Genomic DNA, 19633 nt, shown 5'->3' with positions numbered 1-19633 from the left:
ATAAAAATAATTGTTTTCAGCTTAGCAAGTGAAGTTCTGCTGAATTTAGGCTCCCTTGCTTTCCAGGAAGTTGGCTTGGGATAGGATCTTGAGGACAAGCTGAAAAACTTGAGGGCACCTTGTCGACAATCAAGGCGGCGCTCGTGGATGCTGAGAGAAATTGCACCTCTGAGGGGCGATAACCGTATGGCATGAGAGGCTCCAAGATGCTTTCTATGAAGCAGACAATGTGCTCAATGAATTCCAGTACAAATATTTGCGACGTCAAGTCCTGTTGAGGATGCATAATCATAGAAGCATTGGAATGCAGAAGCCGGTATGCAAATTCATGCTCACACACACTTGACTTCCGATTTAAATTTAAAATGGGTCGTAAAATCGAAAAGATTAGAAAGAGATTAGACATGATCGCATTGTTAGATAATGTTTCAATGGGACCACATAATTAAATGTGGTGTTATCATTTATAAGAAGCCTACAATTTAAGTGATTCAATTTAGTTAATAGACTTAAGGGTATATGTGTTATGGACCTAATGTGTAGATACTAGTTGTATAATTTCTATTTCTATGAGGGGCAGAAATAGAAATTAAAACATATTGGTTAAAGTTGGTTTTCATTCCTTTTGAACTTCCACAACCTTTTAGTTTTGAAAACCAATAAATAGAAATTAAAACCAATAATGGTTAAAGTTGGTTTTCATTCCTTTTGAACTTCCACAACCTTTCAGTTTTGAAAACCAATTACAACCTTTAAAAGGTTATGGTCCCTATTCCTTCCCAAGAAAAAAACAAGTTTCTTTCTAAATCCTCTCAAGGAGAAACATAAGGCATCAAAGGGGAAAGGATTAGAAGGCAATAACATAATCAATAACAAAGAGTTCATTGATAATCACGCTTTCGTTTAACCGTTCATCAATGGATTCAGGTATGTCATTTTGTCTTGATTTCTTGATAATACACATGGTAAATGATCCAAAGTGTAAGGTTTATGTTCTGAAATTTATGTTTACAATTGGTATCAGAGCCAGCATATCATGTGTCTTATCAGAATTGATATGCTTTATTCATTCTATTTAGTTTCCTGGAATCAGATTCTGAATTTTCTTATGGATGTAAATTCTGTTTTTCCTGTTTTGTTCTGTGAAAATGGCAATCTGTTTTCTGGAATTGTAAAATGATTCGGTGGGCAGTTTTTTTTTTTTTTTTTCTCTCAAATGGATGAACATCATGTATTTATATATATATATAGATATATCTTGTAATTTGATCGGTTTAATTTTGAACATCATAAAAAAAAAAAAAAAAAAAAAAAAAAAAAAAAAACTATTTGTTTTTGGACCCGTCAATTCTATTTATATATGTATATATATAATTAGAATTGCTGCAGATTATATAACATATACGGGGTCACAAATTTGGAAATCTTTAAATTTAATGTAATTTCATACAACGTCTACAGAAATTTAATTTTCTAACATTCTCAATATAAGTCAATTCAAACAAGATGTCACAAAAGTGATCTCTCTTGTCTAGATTGTTTTATATGGAATGTTTTGAAGTTCATGTCTGTGTATCTCATGCGGGTATTTATCGGTCCAAAGACATGATTAAGACTTAGCAGAATTACACACACATTTTGTGGTGATAAACATGTGCCAATTGTCAAGAAAACCTAATGTGAATAATAAATCCATCAAAAGATAGATTTGTTATTTGACATAACTTATTGTCAATGTTTGATCATTACAACAAGAATATCACTTACAGTTAATATCACTACCCAAAGGCTTGGTATTAATGTTGTGCTAGGTATCTTGAGATGTTGTCATTAAATTAATTTATTTAGAGATTATCTGTTTGGTAACTCAATGTGAGCATAATTGTTTATTCCTTACAAGTTTTATGATCCCAACAAAAGGTCAATATTTGAGACGGGAATTGCAACATTTTTTGAGGATGTTGAGTTTGGGGGGAGAAATCCAGTTAGGGACAGATTTCCTTGAGGAAGAAGCAGGAGTAATCCCACTTCCTACTACTACTTTTGACCAATCACAGGTTCCTATACCTGTCATTGCTCGAGAAGTAATTTCGGATCCTCAACTAGACAATGTTGTTCAAGATAATATAGTTCAAACCTCCATTCAAGATGAGGTAATTGTTTCTGAGGAACAAACTCTACAATCTCAACCTCAAGAATCTGTTAAGGCGATCCACCAGAGAAATGAGATTTGCATTTTCAGATGATTATATTGTATATCTCCAGGAACATAAGGTAGAAAATGGAATGTCGAAAGATGATCCAATCAACTTTCGTCAAGCCATGGAAAGTTCCAACTCTCATAAGTGGATAGAAGCCATGAATGAAGAATATAAGGCACTGCAAGACCACTTAAGTTATATTGTGACAATAAGTCTGCAGTTTTATATTCCAATAACAACAGGAGCTCGACAAAATCAAAGCATATTGATATCAAGTTCCTAGTTGTAAAAGAAAGAGTGCAGAGTGGACAGATTTCCATAGAGCACATTGGGACAAACTCCATGATAGCGGATCCACTTACGAAGGGACTACCACCCAAGGTCTTTCATGAGCACACTGCTCAGATGAGTGTTGTTCTATTTGAGAACATTCTGGTTTAGTGGGAGTTTGTATTTATATTACTGCTTTATGTCAGCCTTGAGCTTTATCTATGTAATTAGATTAATTTCTGCAGAAATGAAATATTCAGTTTATTACGCTCTGTTACGTATTGTGAAGTATTGATCTCAATAAAGTTAAGTAGGACTAGTTGGAAATAGGCATGTATGGATCACATCACATGTAATTTCCATGCTACGCATCCATGATTGATCTATGTCATTTAGCTGTATTAGTATACGTGACCATTGGTGGGTCGAGTTACGATTGATGTAACGAAGACCGCTTTGATCCTATATTAATATAGTTAATGGACAAGATTGTTTGGATACCCTCAAGTTATGATAACAAATTTCTGAGCTCACTAAAGTTAAGCACATTTTTCAGGATACATATGTGGTCCAGTGGGAGATTGTTAGATAATGTCTCAATGGGACCACATAATTAAATGTGGTGTTATCATTTATAAGAAGCCTACAATTTAAGTGATTCAATTTAGTTAATAGACTTAAGGGTATATGTGTTATGGACCTAATTTGTAGATACTAGTTGTATAATTTCTATTTCTATGAGGGGCAGAAATAGAAGTTAAAACATATTGGTTAAAGTTGGTTTTCATTCCTTTTGAACTTCCACAACCTTTCAGTTTTGAAAACCAATAAATAGAAATTAAAACCAATAATGGTTAAAGTTGGTTTTCATTCCTTTTGAACTTCCACAACCTTTCAGTTTTGAAAACCAATTACAACCTTTAAAAGGTTATGGTCCCTATTCCTTCCCAAGAAAAAAACAAGTTTCTTTCTAAACCCTCTCAAGGAGAAACATAAGGCATCAAAGGGGAAAGGATTAGAAGGCAATAACATAATCAATAACAAAGAGTTCATTGATAATCACGCTTTCGTTTAACCGTTCATCAATGGATTCAGGTATGTCATTTTGTCTTGATTTCTTGATAATACACATGGTAAACGATCCAAAGTGTAAGGTTTATGTTCTGAAATTTATGTTTACAATCGGATGATAGGATTAAATTTCTTCGCATCCCAACAGAGCATAGAGTTGGTTTGGAGAGTTCAAGCGTCGCTAATGAGACAGAACTTATTGGAAAGGTCAATGATAGAGAAAGAATGTCAAAACTTTTAATGATGTCCCCGAGTGTTGGTGATGATCACAACATATCTGTCATCCCCATTGTTGGTATTGGAGGTCTTGGTAAAACCGCTCTTGTTAGATTGTTGTACAATCATGAAATGGTAGCCGACCATTTTGAGTTGAGGATTTGGGTGTTTGTAGGACAGGATTTTAAAGTTAAACGTGTGATGCAAAAAATTGCTGAGTGCATTACTCATTCCCCTCATCTTGATCACTTCAATTCAAATCAGTTACAGACAATCCTTGCAGAAAAATTGTACGCTAGGAGATTTTTACTCGTCTTGGATGATGTACGTAATTGTGATAACTGAGATTGGGCCAAGTTCTTCACGTTTTTGACAGATGGTGCCAAGGGAAGTAAAATCGTAGTGACTACACATAACAAGCTAGTCACTTCAACTGTGGACACGGTTCCCATGTACAATTTAAAGAGTCTTTCCGACGAGGATCGCCATGAATTGCTTTTGAAATGGTCTGGTCTTGAAAAAGTTCAAGAACAACATGTTAACCTCTCAGAAATTTCAAAGGAAATTGCAAAAAAGTACCACGGATTGCCTCTTGCATCAAAGTCTTTAGGCTACTTAATGTTCATGAACACCAATGAAAACCAATGGTTGCGTTTCAAAGACACAGAACTATGGGAATTGGAGCAACACAGTAGAAATGACATTTTGCCCGTGTTAAGATTGAGCTATGACTCACTACCTGCTAACTTGAAACGTTGTTTCCTATATTGTTCAATTTTTCCAAAAAAGTTTGAAATTTAAATTGATAAATTGATCCAATTGTGGATAGTGCAGGGGTTCATTCAATCATTATCTGGCCTAAATCAAGAGTGGGAAGATATTGGCACCAATTATTTGAATCAATTGTGTTCCATATTTTTCTTAGAAACAATTGAACAACACAGAAATGTATTAAATATGTGTAGAATGCCTGAGATCATTCATGATCTTGCAGTATTTTTGGCAAATGTAGAAGTCTTAAGTATTGCAAATTATCATCCCGGACCAATTCTAAGATGGTTAAGCATGTATCATTTCGTGAATCTGATTGTTCAAGGGAAGAAGAGGTCACAAAGTCATTGTTCAAATTAGAGAATATGAGGACTGTTCTCTTTCCATTTCAAGGTGTGGGAGCCGATAAGGAAGGCTTTGTTGACAGATGCATCACAAACTTCAAGTATCTACATGTGCTTGATTTGAGCAACTCATGTTTTCAAGTATTGCCACATTCCATTGGTAATTTGAAGCATTTGAGATTTTTAGACCTTAGTGGGAATGCAAATATTGAGACTCTCCCTAATGCCATTTGCACACTGTACAATTAGAAACTTTCTGAATTTGGTACTGTGTTAAAATCCGAGAGCTGCCCAAAAACATAGGCGACTTGATCAGTTTCAGACATTTGTACTTAACCACACAACAGAGTTGTTTGCCAGAGGAAGAGATCCAACGCTTGACCTCTCTCCAACCCTTTCATATTACAGGATGTGGAAACCTTACATCTTTGCCTGAAGGGATGCAACTCCTTGTTGCACTCAGAACAGTGACGATTTCAGCGTGTCCCAATTTGACTTGTTTGCCAAGTACCATGAAGAACCTAGCTAAGGGCTGGTTTGGGGTGTCCTAAAAAAGTGCACTTTTTGTCTTTTTGGACTAAAAAAGTTGAAAAAAAAATATGGAGGTTTGGGTTAACTTTTTGACTTTTTATGGAAAAATGTGTATTAAAAAATTGTATAAAAAAAGTGTGTAAGAGAAGATTAGAGAGAAGTGGGCCCAGCCGTACAACCTGCGTGTGTGAATTGGAGTAGGAAATTATTGGCTAATTTTTGGGCATTGTACTAGACGGTTTTGTTTGGCCCGTGGGGGTCATAACGGGTCCTATTTTAATAATCTGAACCGTTCAATGTGTGTAATGCGTCGAACACTATGTACCTATAAAAAATCACGTTAATCGGATATCGATAGCTATCTGATCAGATTTATTTATTTTTCAATCATAAATTATAACACCATCCATTAGTTGTACATAACTGACTTGATCATATAGTTATCGATATCTGATCAATGTGATTTTTTGCAAATATATAGTACCTGACGATTTCTACACATTGAATGGTTCAGATTGTCAAAATGGGACCCGTGATAGCCCCCATGAAACGAACAACGGTGTGTGTAAAAAGCACACCCAATCATTTCTTGTTTTCCCCACTGCCACACAGCAGCTGCACGGGTCATCAATTCCGTGTGTACTTTTGTTGAAAAAAATTGATTTTTTTTTTTTTTTTTTTGATGAATAGTGATATCTTTTTGGATTTTGAAGTAACTTTTTGGCTTTTTGACTTATACAGTAGATGCCAAACAAGCCCTAAGTTGAAGAATCTTGAGATCAGCAATTGTCCAAATCTTAACTTGACAGAGTGGGAGGACTTTGGAGGCCTTAGGAGGCTTCAATAAATTGAAGGCTGCAAGTTTTTGAAGTTTTGTAACTTTCCCAGGTGCGTCTGTGGCTTCAAACTATTTCTTTATATTTTTGTTCTATGTAATATTAATTGTTTCTTTTGCTTGCTTGCTTCTTGACACTGTCTGAGTACTTGTAATGTGTATCAAATTACTAATTTCAAGTCCCTAGGATAATTGCAAAGCATGGAGTCACAGGTGTTCGATAGAAAATCAACTGATGAATGGCTTGTATACAAGGGACAGACTTGTGTTAGCAACATATAAATTTTTTCAGTAAGGGAAGGAGGGAGTTGTCATCTTCATCGGAAGACCTTAACCATAGTTGCAGATTTCAATAGGGAGTTTTCAATTAGAGTGTTTTGAGTCTTGACCTTAACGTTGTGTTTGGTTAGGGGATTTGGAAAAGGATTTGGAAAGGGAAATAGAAAAGAAATGTAAAATATGACTAAATATACTTACATTTCACCTAGTTTCATACATCTTTTCTCTTTCCTTTTCCAAATCTCTTCTCAAATCTCTCAACCAAATACAACATAAATGGTTTGGTTGCATTCAGTTTTCTACTATTAATGTTGTGTTGTTGGGTATGTTATCTCTATGTATGGAGTGTTCTTGTGGAATACTTTTCTAAAACATTGTGTTTGCCATATATAACTACTGTTTCAGTAACTGTTCCTAATTTGTCTTGCAAAATTTTCATCCTATTAAAATGTTTGCAAGAAAACATATTTGCTTTTTCATTTCCTTACTTTTACTTCACTTTCTTTCATTTTTACTTTCCACATTTTTTTCATTCTAATAAAATAGAGACTTAAAAAGTTACAACCAAGACCAATAGCCTCCAACTCTTTGTATAATTTATCAATTTCCAACTGTTTATATGAGTTGTCAACCTTGAAAAACTAAAATATAATATTACCAGATCACATTTTCTTATGTATGCACTATAATGAAATAAGATATTTGAGCTCGACTCAAGTTCTGCTCATTAAAAATCCGTTCGATGTTGAATTTGAACATATTTTAAAATTGATTAAGTTATTTAAATCAACTCAACTTGTTTGCAGCCCTACAACAGTGATGGGTAGGGTGTAGGAGATTTCGCTTACTACTACTAACATAAAACAAAAGATAAATTACACTTACCTCCCCTGAGATTTCTCACCAATACATAAATTTTTCCTATAATTTTAATAATTACATAAACCTCTTCTATTTTTACTAATAACATTAAGATTTCCTCACTCCGTTAATTGACTATCCAAATGACCATATTACCCCTTTGAATTGAGCGAGAAGATGAAAACTATCAAATCAATCCAATAAGCTATTTAAATGAAATTCTTCATTCACGTCTCCTGAAACTTTGCATATCTATTATTAAAGAACCATGCATATTTTAACATAATACCCTAATAATTTAATATAAGACCCTAACAATATGATACATATAAGACTTATTTCATACTATATAAACAACGAAAAATTTATCAATTTTAATTAATACATTTATTATTTAAATTTCTTTTTTCTTTTCTTTTTTTATGTTGAAACAAATTGTCACAACCCGACCCCAGGGGCTTAGGGTTGGACTCGCAACTTACTAACTTATTTTATTTGTAGCAAATTAAATTGTTCAGGCAGAAATAAAAATAAGTAAACCGAAAGTTTACTTCATCTTACTAATTTTACTTCATTTTACTATTTAGGAAAAAGAAAATACATTTACAGGGCTCTAGTTATTTTATTATTCAATGGCCGGCCTCGATTAGAACAAAAGAGAGCGATACACAAAAGATAAAAAAAAAAAAAAAAAACAAAAAAAAAAAAAAACAAGTGGTTTAACAGCAGTACGGGAGCGGGTTCCATTTTGTGGAGTTATGGGTTTCCCCCTACATCTCGTCATCTGAAAGGGTAACAGCTATAAGCACACAGCAGAGTGAGAAATATTATGCCAAGAGTACAGGGAATATAAAATAACCATCGATAGTTAGTTAGGCAAAAGTATTTACATAATTTAATTTGAGATAACAATTTATTTAAAGTGGCAGCATACTGAAATACAGAAATCATGTAAATGAATAATCATAATCACGGTACAAAACAGAACAGAACCGAGGTCACATAAGTGACAGTCAGAACAGAGGTCAATGGATCCATGACAAACAGAGGACCACAAAGTGGTCAAATAGAGGCCAGTGGTTATTTAAGTCCTTCAAGGCGTGGGACTCCCGTGGTGGTACTTACAAAATATAATTATTTATAAGGTTATAGTCAATTATATACTAAAATTTAAACAAACATATCCATGAATTTCCTTTTAAGTAAATAGAGTTTAGAAAATAACCCATGTAACTGAAATATTTATAAAATATAACTTTTATTAATATAACTTAATAAAATATAACTTGTATAAAATAAGTTATGGTAACTCCAAACATTCGTAAAATATATAATGGTAAATGAAGATATAATGTAGCTCACCTTAATTTTAACCCTTAACTTTACTTTACTATCACAACTTTCCTACGATAAGTTCCTTGCCTTCAACTTACGTACCTCTATCTCGGTTTTTTTATCTTTTTTTTTTTTCTACGTTCTCTTACAACACTTCCTCCCCTATTTATACACGCTTCAAGTGATGACTCAACTTTATCCTGAGGTCCCAAGGTGATGACTCACTCCCTCTACCCAAGCCTAGGTGTCCAGATGGCCCCCCCATTTCTCATTTCGGCAAATTTGTAATCTAAATAATTAATGATCTTTGATTTGTTTTTATTTGATAAATCTAGGCAAGATTTGTAATCTAGATAATTGATGGTCCTTGATTTGCTTTTATTTGATAAATCTGAGCAACTAATATACCTCAAATAAAACTAGTACTTAATTTACCTTAATAAATTTTCTTATCATATATTTGATAATCATAATGACAAATTAATTTACATAACACATATAACTTATTTATTTTATTATTGCCATTATTATTATTCTTATTCCATATATTATTTTATCATCATTGTTATTATTATTTATTTATTTATTTACTATCTTTAACTTTAATTTGACCCAACTAGTATTAGAATTTCATATTTCTGTTAATTTGACCCTAAATAAAATCCCTAATTAATCCCATATAACCCAGTGCTAAATTTGATTCTATATTTATTATTAATTATTTAATAATATATTATCACATACACCCACAATTATATATAATTATAAATATTTATGTGGTGTTTAATTACGCGTCTAGGGTGTCACACAAATGGATTAATTTTTTCTCAACAATTTGTCCTACTTATTTATTCATATGCAAAAAAATTATTTATCTCTAAATTGTTAAGACATTATTAAAACATTTAATAAAAAAACTTAATTTTCGTTAATAAAATAAGTCATCTCTCTAAAATTAATGTTACATGACATTCTAATAATTTAATATATGACTTATTCTAAACTACATAAATAACGTAAATTTATTATTTCAAGAAATGCATTTATTATTTAATTTTTTTTAAAGTTGAAATAAATGCATTTATTTTTCTCAATATTATTCTCAAATTTTAATTTTTATCTTTACGTCATTAAACTTCTAATTGATGCATATTTTAAAAAACATAAGTTAATACTTTTTACATGATTAAAAAAATTTAAAACATAAATATAGAAGTAAAAAAAAAAAATCTTACCCCCTCTAAGGTTATCAACATTAATCTTAACCTTAAATACATATGAAATTATTATTTATTTTTCATAATTTTTTCAAAATATAATTGTAATTTCTTGACTCTATTTTTTTCCACAAGTTTTTTATTTTTTATAGAAATAATAAAATAAAATTTAACCCTGTGAGAAATTAATTCCAAAATTTCATGATCCTTCATTCCTTATCAACTAATTTTAATTTATTGTGAGGTGATTATATTTTTTTTTACTTCTATATTTATTTTTTAATTTTTTTTAATAATGTAAAAATATTAACCTACGTTTTTTTAAATATGCATCGGCTAGAAGTTTAATGACCCAAAAATTAAAATTTGAGAATAATATATGAGTGAGAAAAAATAAAATAATGATATTTGTACATATGAATAAAATAAATATGTAATGTTAATTGTACGAAAAAAATAAATCCATTTATTTCAACTTTTAAAAAAAAATTCAAGTAAGAAATACATTACTTAAAATGATAAATTTTAAGTTATTTATGTAGTATGGAATGAGTCTTATATTAAATTATTAGGATGCTATCTAACATTAATTTTAGAGAGATTATTTATTTTTAAGTATTTTATCAATAAAATTAATCATTTTTTTTCATTAAATGATTTAATAATATTTTAACAATTTAAGAATTTTATTTAATATTACATGAATTTTAAAATATGTGTCTCTGATAATATATATGTAAACCTCAAGAAAGGTGAGTGAAATTACTAATTTGAATAAATAAGACATCTAATAGGTAATTTGGCCACTATTCTTATTACATCAATATGAGTATTAGGAAATTCTATTACATAGCCTAAGGAAGAATAATATTAAAAAAATTTTGATAACAGTTTCAAAAGTATAAAAGATTAATAAAATTATTAAAACTACAAAAATATCTATGTAAGCGTAATTTACCCTAAAACAAACGTTCATATCTGACAACATCATTACTAGTTGAATCTGGATTTAGATCTTGTGTCCATTTTTTCTTTCCGTTGACTGAGTCATTTCTCAGCTACGCCTACCTTGCTTCCATGAGTAACTATTGCCTAAGAGCATCTCCAACTCACTAAGCATATCATGTTTGTTAGTCAAAATATTTAGTATAATTTATTTTTTTCAACTCCAATGCACTAGGTATATGATTAGGTATTTTAGCTCAACTCACATTCACTAGCTACATGTAGCTAGCCTTCAAGACTAGGCAAAATATATTTAATCATTAGGATCATTTCCTCCATCTTTGTTGTTGATGTGGCATTTTATAAAATTAATAGTATTTAGATGAATAGCTAAAATAAAGAGCATGGTTGGAATAGAAATATGAAATAGTTGATAGGCAAAATAAAATATCTACTTTATAGTAATATTTAGATAGATAAAATGCCTATTACCGTTAGAGATGCTCTAAAAGACAAATTACATATATAAAAATTATATCCCACCCTTTAAAATTTATAATTTTATAATAAATTATTATTAAAATTTATAATTTTATAATAAATTATTACATAAAATTTATATTTTTATAATAAGTTATTTTTTAATTTGTCAGATAAATATAACTTTCAAAAAAAAATTTATAACTTCTCGGACCTCACACATATATGTAATTTAAGTAAATCGCAGGGCTATATGTAATTTGCCCTTGCCTAAATAATCTTCCTCCTACTTCTTCTTCTTCTTCTTCTTCTTCTACAACCTGTTGTTGATCATCAAGAAATTAGAAGATGGCAGAAACAATTCTTTTAAGCTTAGCAAGTAAAGTTTTGCTGAATTTAGGCTCCCTTGCTCTCCAGGAAGTTGGCTTGGGAAGGGATCTTGCGGACAAGCTGAAAAAACTTGAGGGCACCTTGTCGACGATCAAGGCGGCGCTCGTAGATGCTGAGAGAAATTGCACCTCTGAGGGGATAACCGTATGGCATGAGAAGCTCCAAGATGCTTTCTATGAAGCAGATAACGTGGTCGATGAATTCCAGTACGAAGATTTGCGACGTCAAGTCCTGTTGAGGATGCATAGTCATAGAAGCATTGGAATGCAGAAGCTGGTACGCAAATTCTTTTCATGCTCACACATACTTGATTTCCGATTTAAATTTAAAATGGGTCGTAAAATCGAAATGATTAGAAAAAGATTAGACGTGATCGCGGATGATAGGATTAAATTTCATGCCGCCCCCAGAATCAATCCAATTCCTCCCTCGAGATCAGTCGTCCCTAATGAGACAGTACTTATTGGAAGGGACAATGATAGAGAAAGGATGTTACAACTTTTAATAATGTCCCCAAGTGTTGATGATGATAACAACATATCTGTCATCCCCATTGTTGGTATTGGAGGTCTTGGTAAGACCGCTCTTGTTAGATTGTTGTACAATCATGTAATGGTAGCCGGCCATTTTGAGTTGACGATTTGGGTGTTTGGAGGACAGGATTTTGAAGTTAAACATGTGATGCAAAAAATTATTGAGTGCATTACTCATTCCACTCTTCATTATCACCTCAGTTCAAATCAGTTACAGACAATCCTTGGAGAAAAATTGTATGCTAGGAGATTTTTACTCGTCTTGGATGATGTACATAATTGTGATAACCGCGATTGGGCCAAGTTCATCACGTTTTTGACAGATGGTGCCAAGGGAAGTAAAATCGTAGTGACTACACGTAACAAGCTAGTCGCTTCAACTGTGGGCACGGTTCCCACGTACAATTTAACGAGTCTTTCCGACGAGGATTGCCATGAATTGCTTTTGAAATGGTCTGGTCTTCAAAACGTTCAGGAACAACATGTTAACCTCTTAGAAATTTCAAAGGAAATTGCAAAAAAGTGCCACGGATTGCCTCTTGCATCAAAGTCTTTAGGCAACTTACTATTCAAGAACACCGATGAAAACAGATGGTTGCATGTAAAAGACAGAGACCTATGGGAATTGGAGCGAGGCAATAAAGAAGACATTTTGCTCGTGTTAAGTTTGAGCTATGACTCACTACCTGCTAACTTGAAACGTTGTTTCCTATATTGTTCAATTTTTCCAAAAAAGTTTGAAATTGAAATTGATAAATTGATCCAATTGTGGATAGCGCAGGGGTTCATTCAATCATCATCTGGCTTAAATCAAGAGTTGGAAGATATTGGCACCGATTATGTGAATCAATTGTGTTCCAATTTTTTCTTAGAAACAATTGAACAACACGGAAATGTATTAAATATGTGCAGAATGCCTGAGATCATTCATGATCTTGCAGTATTTTTGGCGAATGTAGAATTCTTAAGTACTGCAAATTATCGTCTTGGACCAATTTCTGAGATGGTTAAGCATGTATCATTTCATGAATCTGATTGTTCAGGGAAAGAAAAAGTCACAAAGCCATTGTTCAAATTAGAGAATATGAGGACTGTTCTCTTTTCATTTCAGGGTGTGGGAGCCGATAAGAAAGGCTTTGTTGACAGATGCATCTCAAACTTCAAGTGTCTACATGTGCTTGATTTGAGCAACTCATCTTTTCAAGTATTGCCACATTCCATTGGTAATTTGAAGCATTTGAGATTTTTAGACCTTAGTGGGAATGCAAATATTGAGACACTCCCTAATGCCATTTGCAAACTGTACAATTTGGAAACTTTGCGAATTTGGTGTTGTGTTAAAATCCGAGAGCTGCCCAAAAACATAGACAACTTGATCAGTCTTAGACATTTGTACTTAACCACACAACAGAGTTGTTTGCCAGAGGAAGAGATCCAACGCTTGACCTCTCTCCAATCCTTTCATATTACAGGATGTGGAAACCTTACATCTTTGCCTGAAGGGATGCAACTCCTTGTTGCACTCAGAACAGTGACGATTTCAGCGTGTCCCAATTTGACTTGTTTGCCAAGTACCATGAAGAACCTAGCTAAGTTGAAGAATCTTGAGATCAGCAATTGTCCAAATCTTAACTTGACAGAGTGGGAGGACTTTGGAGGCCTTAGGAGGCTTCAATAAATTGAAGGCTGCAAGTTTTTGAAGTTTTGTAACTTTCCCAGGTGCGTCTGCGGCTTCAAACTATTTCTTTATATTTTTGTTCTATGTAATATTAATTGTTTCTTTTGCTTGCTTCCTTCTTCACACTGTCTGACTACATGTAATGTGTATCAAATTACTAATTTCAGGTCACTAGGATAATCACAAAGCTTGGAGTCACAGGTTTTCGATGGAAAATCAACTGATGAATGGCTTGTATACAAGGGACTTTTTGTTACCAACTTATAAATTTTTTCAGTAAGGGAAGGAAGGAGCTGTCATCTCCATGGGAAGACCTTGACCATAGTTGCAGATTTCAATAGGGAGTTTTCAATTAGAGTGTTTTGAGTCTTGACCTTAAATGGCTTGGTTGCATTCAGTTTTCTGCTATTAATGTTGTGTTGTTGGGTATGTTATCTCTATGTAGTGTTCTTGTGGAATACTTTTCTGAAACATTGTGTTTGTCATTATTATTGTCATATATTACTACTGTTTTAGTAACTGGTCCTAAGGACTCTGGATTGTCCATTTTTGCCTCTTTAACTTTACTAATTTACACTAATTAGCCTGTTGAATGTGTTTCGAATTTGTCAACTACTAGTTCTTTACATCTGTATGCAAACATTTGATTCCCATTTGGGAAACTTGATCATGGAAATGTATGCTTCTATAAATGTGGAAATTTTCCTTGGTAGTTGGTAAATGCCCGGCTGATGTTCATACCCTTTAGTAACATTCACTTGGTTGGTGGGATTATTATCTCAATTGTAGAGGCCTTGAGGTTTACTCCCCTAAATATGGATGACTCTTTGTTGGTGGTCCTTTTTTCCCTTTTTTTTTTTTTTTGGAAGGGGGGTTTGGATTTTACTGTACTTCTGTTGCTCCAAATAGCCCAAGCCACAACGGAAAATAGATCAAAAGCTTGCTCCAAGAGCTCTTGGACACTTGAACAGAGCCCTAATTTGTCTTGTAAAATTTTCATCCTATTCAAATATTTGCGAGAAAACATATTTTCTTTTTCAATTCATTACTTTTACTTCACTTTCTTTCATTTTTACTTTCCACAAATTTTTCATTCTAATAAAATAGAGACTTAAAAGTTACAACCAAGACCAATGGCTTTCAACTCTTTGTACAATTTATCAATTTCCAACTCTTTATATGAGTTGTCAATCTTGAAAAGACAAAAGTATAAGATTACCGGATCACATTTTCTTATGTATGCACTATAAAGAAACCAGATATTTGAGCTCGATTCATGTTCAACTCATTAAAAGTCCGTTCAAGGTTGATTTGTTATGTAAATAAACTAAACTTGAACATATTTTAAAACTAGTTAAGTTATTGAGATCAATTCAACTTGTTTGTAGCCCTACAACTGTGGTGGGTAGGGTGGAGGAGATGGGAAAAGGAGCGAGGGCGATTAAGCCATGGTTTTCCAAGTTGGGGATGGGCTGTTTTTGGGCAGGAGGTGAGAAAAAAAACGAGGGTATTTTTCTCAAATTACTCCTTTCAATGGAGTTAAGTGGGAGCTTCTAGGGCAATTCTATTCAAACACCATACTTTATTTCAGTACACACCATTTGTACCATTTAGATATCAACTTTTGAACAAAATCAAAATATTTGAATATCAACTTTTGAACATAAACCAATTGTTTGAACAAAAATCTCGTTCGATAGTTGATATCCAAACATTTGTATTTTATTTGAAAGTTGATATCTAAAAGGTACAAATGGTGTGTACTGAGACAAAATGTGGTGTATAAATAGAATCACCCGAGCTTCTATTAATCCCACATTTTGTCTTAATTCACTCCATTTGTGATATTTGGATATCAATGGATTTATATCCAAACAATTCACTTTTATTCGGAAGTTAATATTTTGACGGAAAAAATGATGTGAACTAATCTGAGGGGGAGGTTGGTGTAATTAATCCATACTTGCACCAAATTTCCTGAATACATGCAGTTGAAATGTCTACTGGAGAGAGAGAGACCTAGCAAAGTTGACTTGAATGCTTCAAAGTCTATGAACAGACTGGGCAACATTGCATTTCCTATAACACTTGCTCCGAAAACACAACAGAAGACTGGTTCTCATGTCATTATCTCTTAAAACAGCCTTTCATTGATCACAATTTGGGAACCACTCCTTTTTCTTTCCTCCTCAAAAAAATAAAAAATGGCAGAAACTTTTCTGTTTAACATTGCTGATACAATTTTGCAGAAAATAGCCCGCCTTTTCCTCCAAGAAATTGGGTTGTTGAGGGGAGTCGAAAATGAACTCCTGGAGCTTCAGAACAAACTATCCACCATCAGAGCAGTGCTGTTAGATGCCGAGGAACAGCAGGCAAAGAACCGTGAGCTCTGCAATTGGCTTGGCAAGCTTAAAGATGCTTTCACCGATGCTGATGATCTGTTAGATGAATTTGAGATTGACCAGCTGCAACAGCAATTCGTAAATCATCATAGCCTAGTTACCAGAAAGGTACGCGACTTTCTTCCCAGTCCTCATTCGCTTAAATTCCGCTTCTCAATTGGACATAAACTCAAGGACTTCAATAAGCATTTGGAGAAGATTGCTGCTGTTAAAGATCAATTTCATCTCACCGAGCGCTTTGTAGCTAGAAATGTTCTGCCAAGAGAGAGGGAGATGACCCACTCGTTCATTCGCGGAGAAGATGTGATTGGAAGAAACGATGACAAAGAAAAAATTATTGACATGTTAATTTACAATTCATCAAATGATCATTGTGTTCATCGTCATCATGAGCACATTTCTGTTATTCCCATAGTTGGAATTGGGGGTCTGGGGAAGACCACACTTGCCAAGTTAGTGTACAATGATGACAAGGTTGATCAGCATTTTCACCTGAAAATGTGGGCATGTGTGTCCGCGGACTTGGATATAGAGATCCTAACCAGAGAGATTATCACATCTTTAACTTCTAAAAGTTGTAGTAAATTAGGCATTGAACAATTGCAGTCCAAGCTCCGAAGTACTTTGTATGGTAGGAAATTTTTGCTCTTCTTGGATGATGTTTGGAATGCTGACCATCCGAAGTGGATTGAGTTCAAGAGTTTGTTGATGGATGGTGCCAGTGGAAGCAAAATCATTGTCACTACAAGGAGCAACTATGTTGCTTCAATTATGGGAGGTAGTCACCGGTATGATTTAGCTGGACTTTCATGGAATGACTGCTTTGTGTTATTTGTGAAATGGACTTTTCCACCAGGGGAAGAGAGGAAGCATCCGAACCTCCTGAAAATTGGGGAGAAAATTGTGAACAAGTGTAAGGGAGTTCCATTGGCTGCAAGGACATTTGCAAGGAAATTGTGTAATAAAACTAATGAGCGTGATTGGTTGCAGATGAGAGATAGTGAAATTTGGAAACTGAAAGATCAGAAGCAGGACGATATCATGCCAACGTTGAGATTGAGCTATGATAAATTGCCATTTTACTTGAAACAATGCTTTGCATTCTGTTCAATTTTTCTGATGGGTCAATACGTTTACAAGGATGAATTGATTCAGTTGTGGATGGCACATGGACTCATTCAGCCAACACATAATCAAGAGTTGGAAGATGTTGGGGATCAGTATTTTGATGAGTTGTGTTCAAGATCATTCTTCCAAGAGGTTAAAGAAAATGGCCCATTACACATAACCTTTACAATGCACGACCTTATGCATGACCTGGCACAATCCATGGCACAAACTGAGTGCATAACAATGAAGTTCCATAACCAAGAAATATCTAGCATGGTTCGACACGTTTCATTTCTTGGTTGTGACTATTTATCAGGGAGAGAATTACCGGAACCTGTACTTAAACTCAAGAACTTGAGGACCATTTTCTTTCCACGAGATGGGACATGGTGCATTCGCGATTGCTTAGTTGATGAATCCGTCTCGAGGTTCTTGTTATTGCGCATGATTGATTTCACAGATTCATGTTTTGAGGTGCTGCCACGTTCAATCGGTTACTTGAAACATTTGAGGTATCTAAACCTCAGTAGGAATCGAAGAATCAAAACGCTTCCTAAATCCATTTGCAAGCTGCTGAAGTTGCAGACCTTGCAACTTTCACATTGTAAGCATCTTAAACAGTTACCCAAATATCTAGGGAACTTGGTAAGCCTCAGGCATTTGTATCTCACCACACAACAAAAATTCTTTCCAGAGAAAGGAATAGAATGCTTGACCTCTCTTCGGTCTCTGTGGATCACCGGTTGCATTAATCTTGTTTCGCTGCCTGATGAAATTCAGAACCTCACTGCTCTTCGAACATTAGTCATTAACAGCTGCCCACGCCTAGCATCTCTTCCAAGCAGCATAGGAAATCTAACCAAGTTACAGAACCTAATGATTAATGATTGTGAAGAGCTTGACTTGTCAAAGGTGAGAGGCATTCAAGGCCTTAGAATTCAGACAGTGGTGATCGGAGAATTGTCAAAGTTGAAGGCGTTGCCCCGGTGGCTTTATGGCCCTGCTACTAGCATAAATTACTTGCGCATTGTCTGCTGCCCCAACCTTGTGAAATTACCCTATTGGCCAGAGAACTCAACGTCACTCCAAAAGCTCGAGATTTTAGAATGTACTAAATTGTCAGTGCTGCCACAGGGTTTCGACCACCTCACAGCGCTAAAAAAACTGCGCATCGTGGAGTGCAACGACAAGTTGATTAGAAGGTGCCAGCCTGAAACAGGGGAGGACTGGCATATGATAGCTCATGTCCCAGAAATATATCTGAACAAAACCAAGATCACCTCCACTTATTATTAGGTAAGGAAAAATATTCCAAAGTTTGCTTCCCTGACAGATTCACAGTCTTCTTGTTTCAAATTTAATATAATTTAAGCCAATATGGTTTCGTATATTTTTAAACTTTATCATTTGATAGTAATTTTCCTTTTCTTTTTTTTTTAACGCTAATATGCTTTGAGGAATGGTATAGCATACTTCATTATGAATTGAAAGTGTGAGACCTATACCATGAAAAACACATTACGATTTTCAGTTGATTACAAGTTTCTTTTTTTTTCTTTTTTTTTAACTTACTCATTTTGAGCTCTCTTTTTTCTTTTTTGTTTTTCCTTTTCCTTTTCATTCTAGCAATTGCGGCTACAATTGGAATTCAGCAGAAGCACAGGCAGGTGAAGTCTTAGAGTTAATGTACTCTTGTTGGATGTGCCGGAGTTGATTCTTCAATTCCAGTGGTAGAAGAAAAGAGAACGATTTTTTGTTTTTTTTTCTTTATTGCGCAAAGGCAGGTTGGCCCAACAATAGGGCATGCCATTATTGTGGTTGAAGAAAAGAGAATGATTTTGTGTTTTTTTTTTTTTTGTGCAAAGGCGGGTTGGCCCAACAATAGGACATGCCATTATTGTCTCTCGCAGCACAAGTTTGAGTCATAAAAATAGCTCTCCAAAAATGGGGGGGGGTTCAAATTGGTTATAAAGAAATGAGTGCTTCAATGTAGACTTGTCAAGTTAATGTCACATTCATGTCATGTGCTTTTTATATGCTACTAAACCCCCATGAGATTCAACTAATGAGTGTATAATTCAATAAATAGAGTTTTTTCACAATTTCCACTTTGGTATATCAATTTAGCTGCTTGTGACTTCCCAAAGAGTCGCTTCCCGGGGAG

At 34.0% G+C, this 19633-nt stretch overlaps 3 protein-coding genes across 3 annotated transcripts; all 3 read left to right on the top strand.

Annotated features, from left to right (window-relative positions):
* The first annotated feature begins 3785 nt into the window (after positions 1-3785).
* LOC114257577 (putative disease resistance protein RGA3) lies at positions 3786-5122 on the top strand. The gene is made up of 4 exons (XM_082889786.1): positions 3786-4086; positions 4135-4469; positions 4593-4663; positions 4753-5122. Exons 1-4 carry the CDS (start codon positions 3786-3788, stop codon positions 5120-5122), a joined length of 1077 nt encoding a protein of 358 aa, XP_082745912.1.
* A 6463-nt stretch (positions 5123-11585) lies between these two features.
* Positions 11586-14476, top strand: LOC145801494 (disease resistance protein RGA2-like). The gene is made up of 2 exons (XM_082893194.1): positions 11586-13998; positions 14125-14476. Exon 1 carries the CDS (start codon positions 11705-11707, stop codon positions 13955-13957), a length of 2253 nt encoding a protein of 750 aa, XP_082749320.1. The 5' UTR covers positions 11586-11704; the 3' UTR covers positions 13958-13998; positions 14125-14476.
* A 330-nt stretch (positions 14477-14806) lies between these two features.
* Positions 14807-19481, top strand: LOC145801493 (disease resistance protein RGA2-like). The gene is made up of 2 exons (XM_082893193.1): positions 14807-18765; positions 19096-19481. Exon 1 carries the CDS (start codon positions 16162-16164, stop codon positions 18763-18765), a length of 2604 nt encoding a protein of 867 aa, XP_082749319.1. The 5' UTR covers positions 14807-16161; the 3' UTR covers positions 19096-19481.
* Positions 19482-19633: the final 152 nt, after the last annotated feature.

This window comes from Camellia sinensis, chromosome 10 (genome assembly GCF_055761805.1).
Source record: "Camellia sinensis isolate YWXY chromosome 10, ASM5576180v1, whole genome shotgun sequence".
Lineage (NCBI taxonomy): Eukaryota > Viridiplantae > Streptophyta > Magnoliopsida > Ericales > Theaceae > Camellia > Camellia sinensis.
The sequence above is the reverse complement of the archived record's forward strand: the minus strand, read 5'-3'. Positions and strand labels throughout refer to the sequence as shown.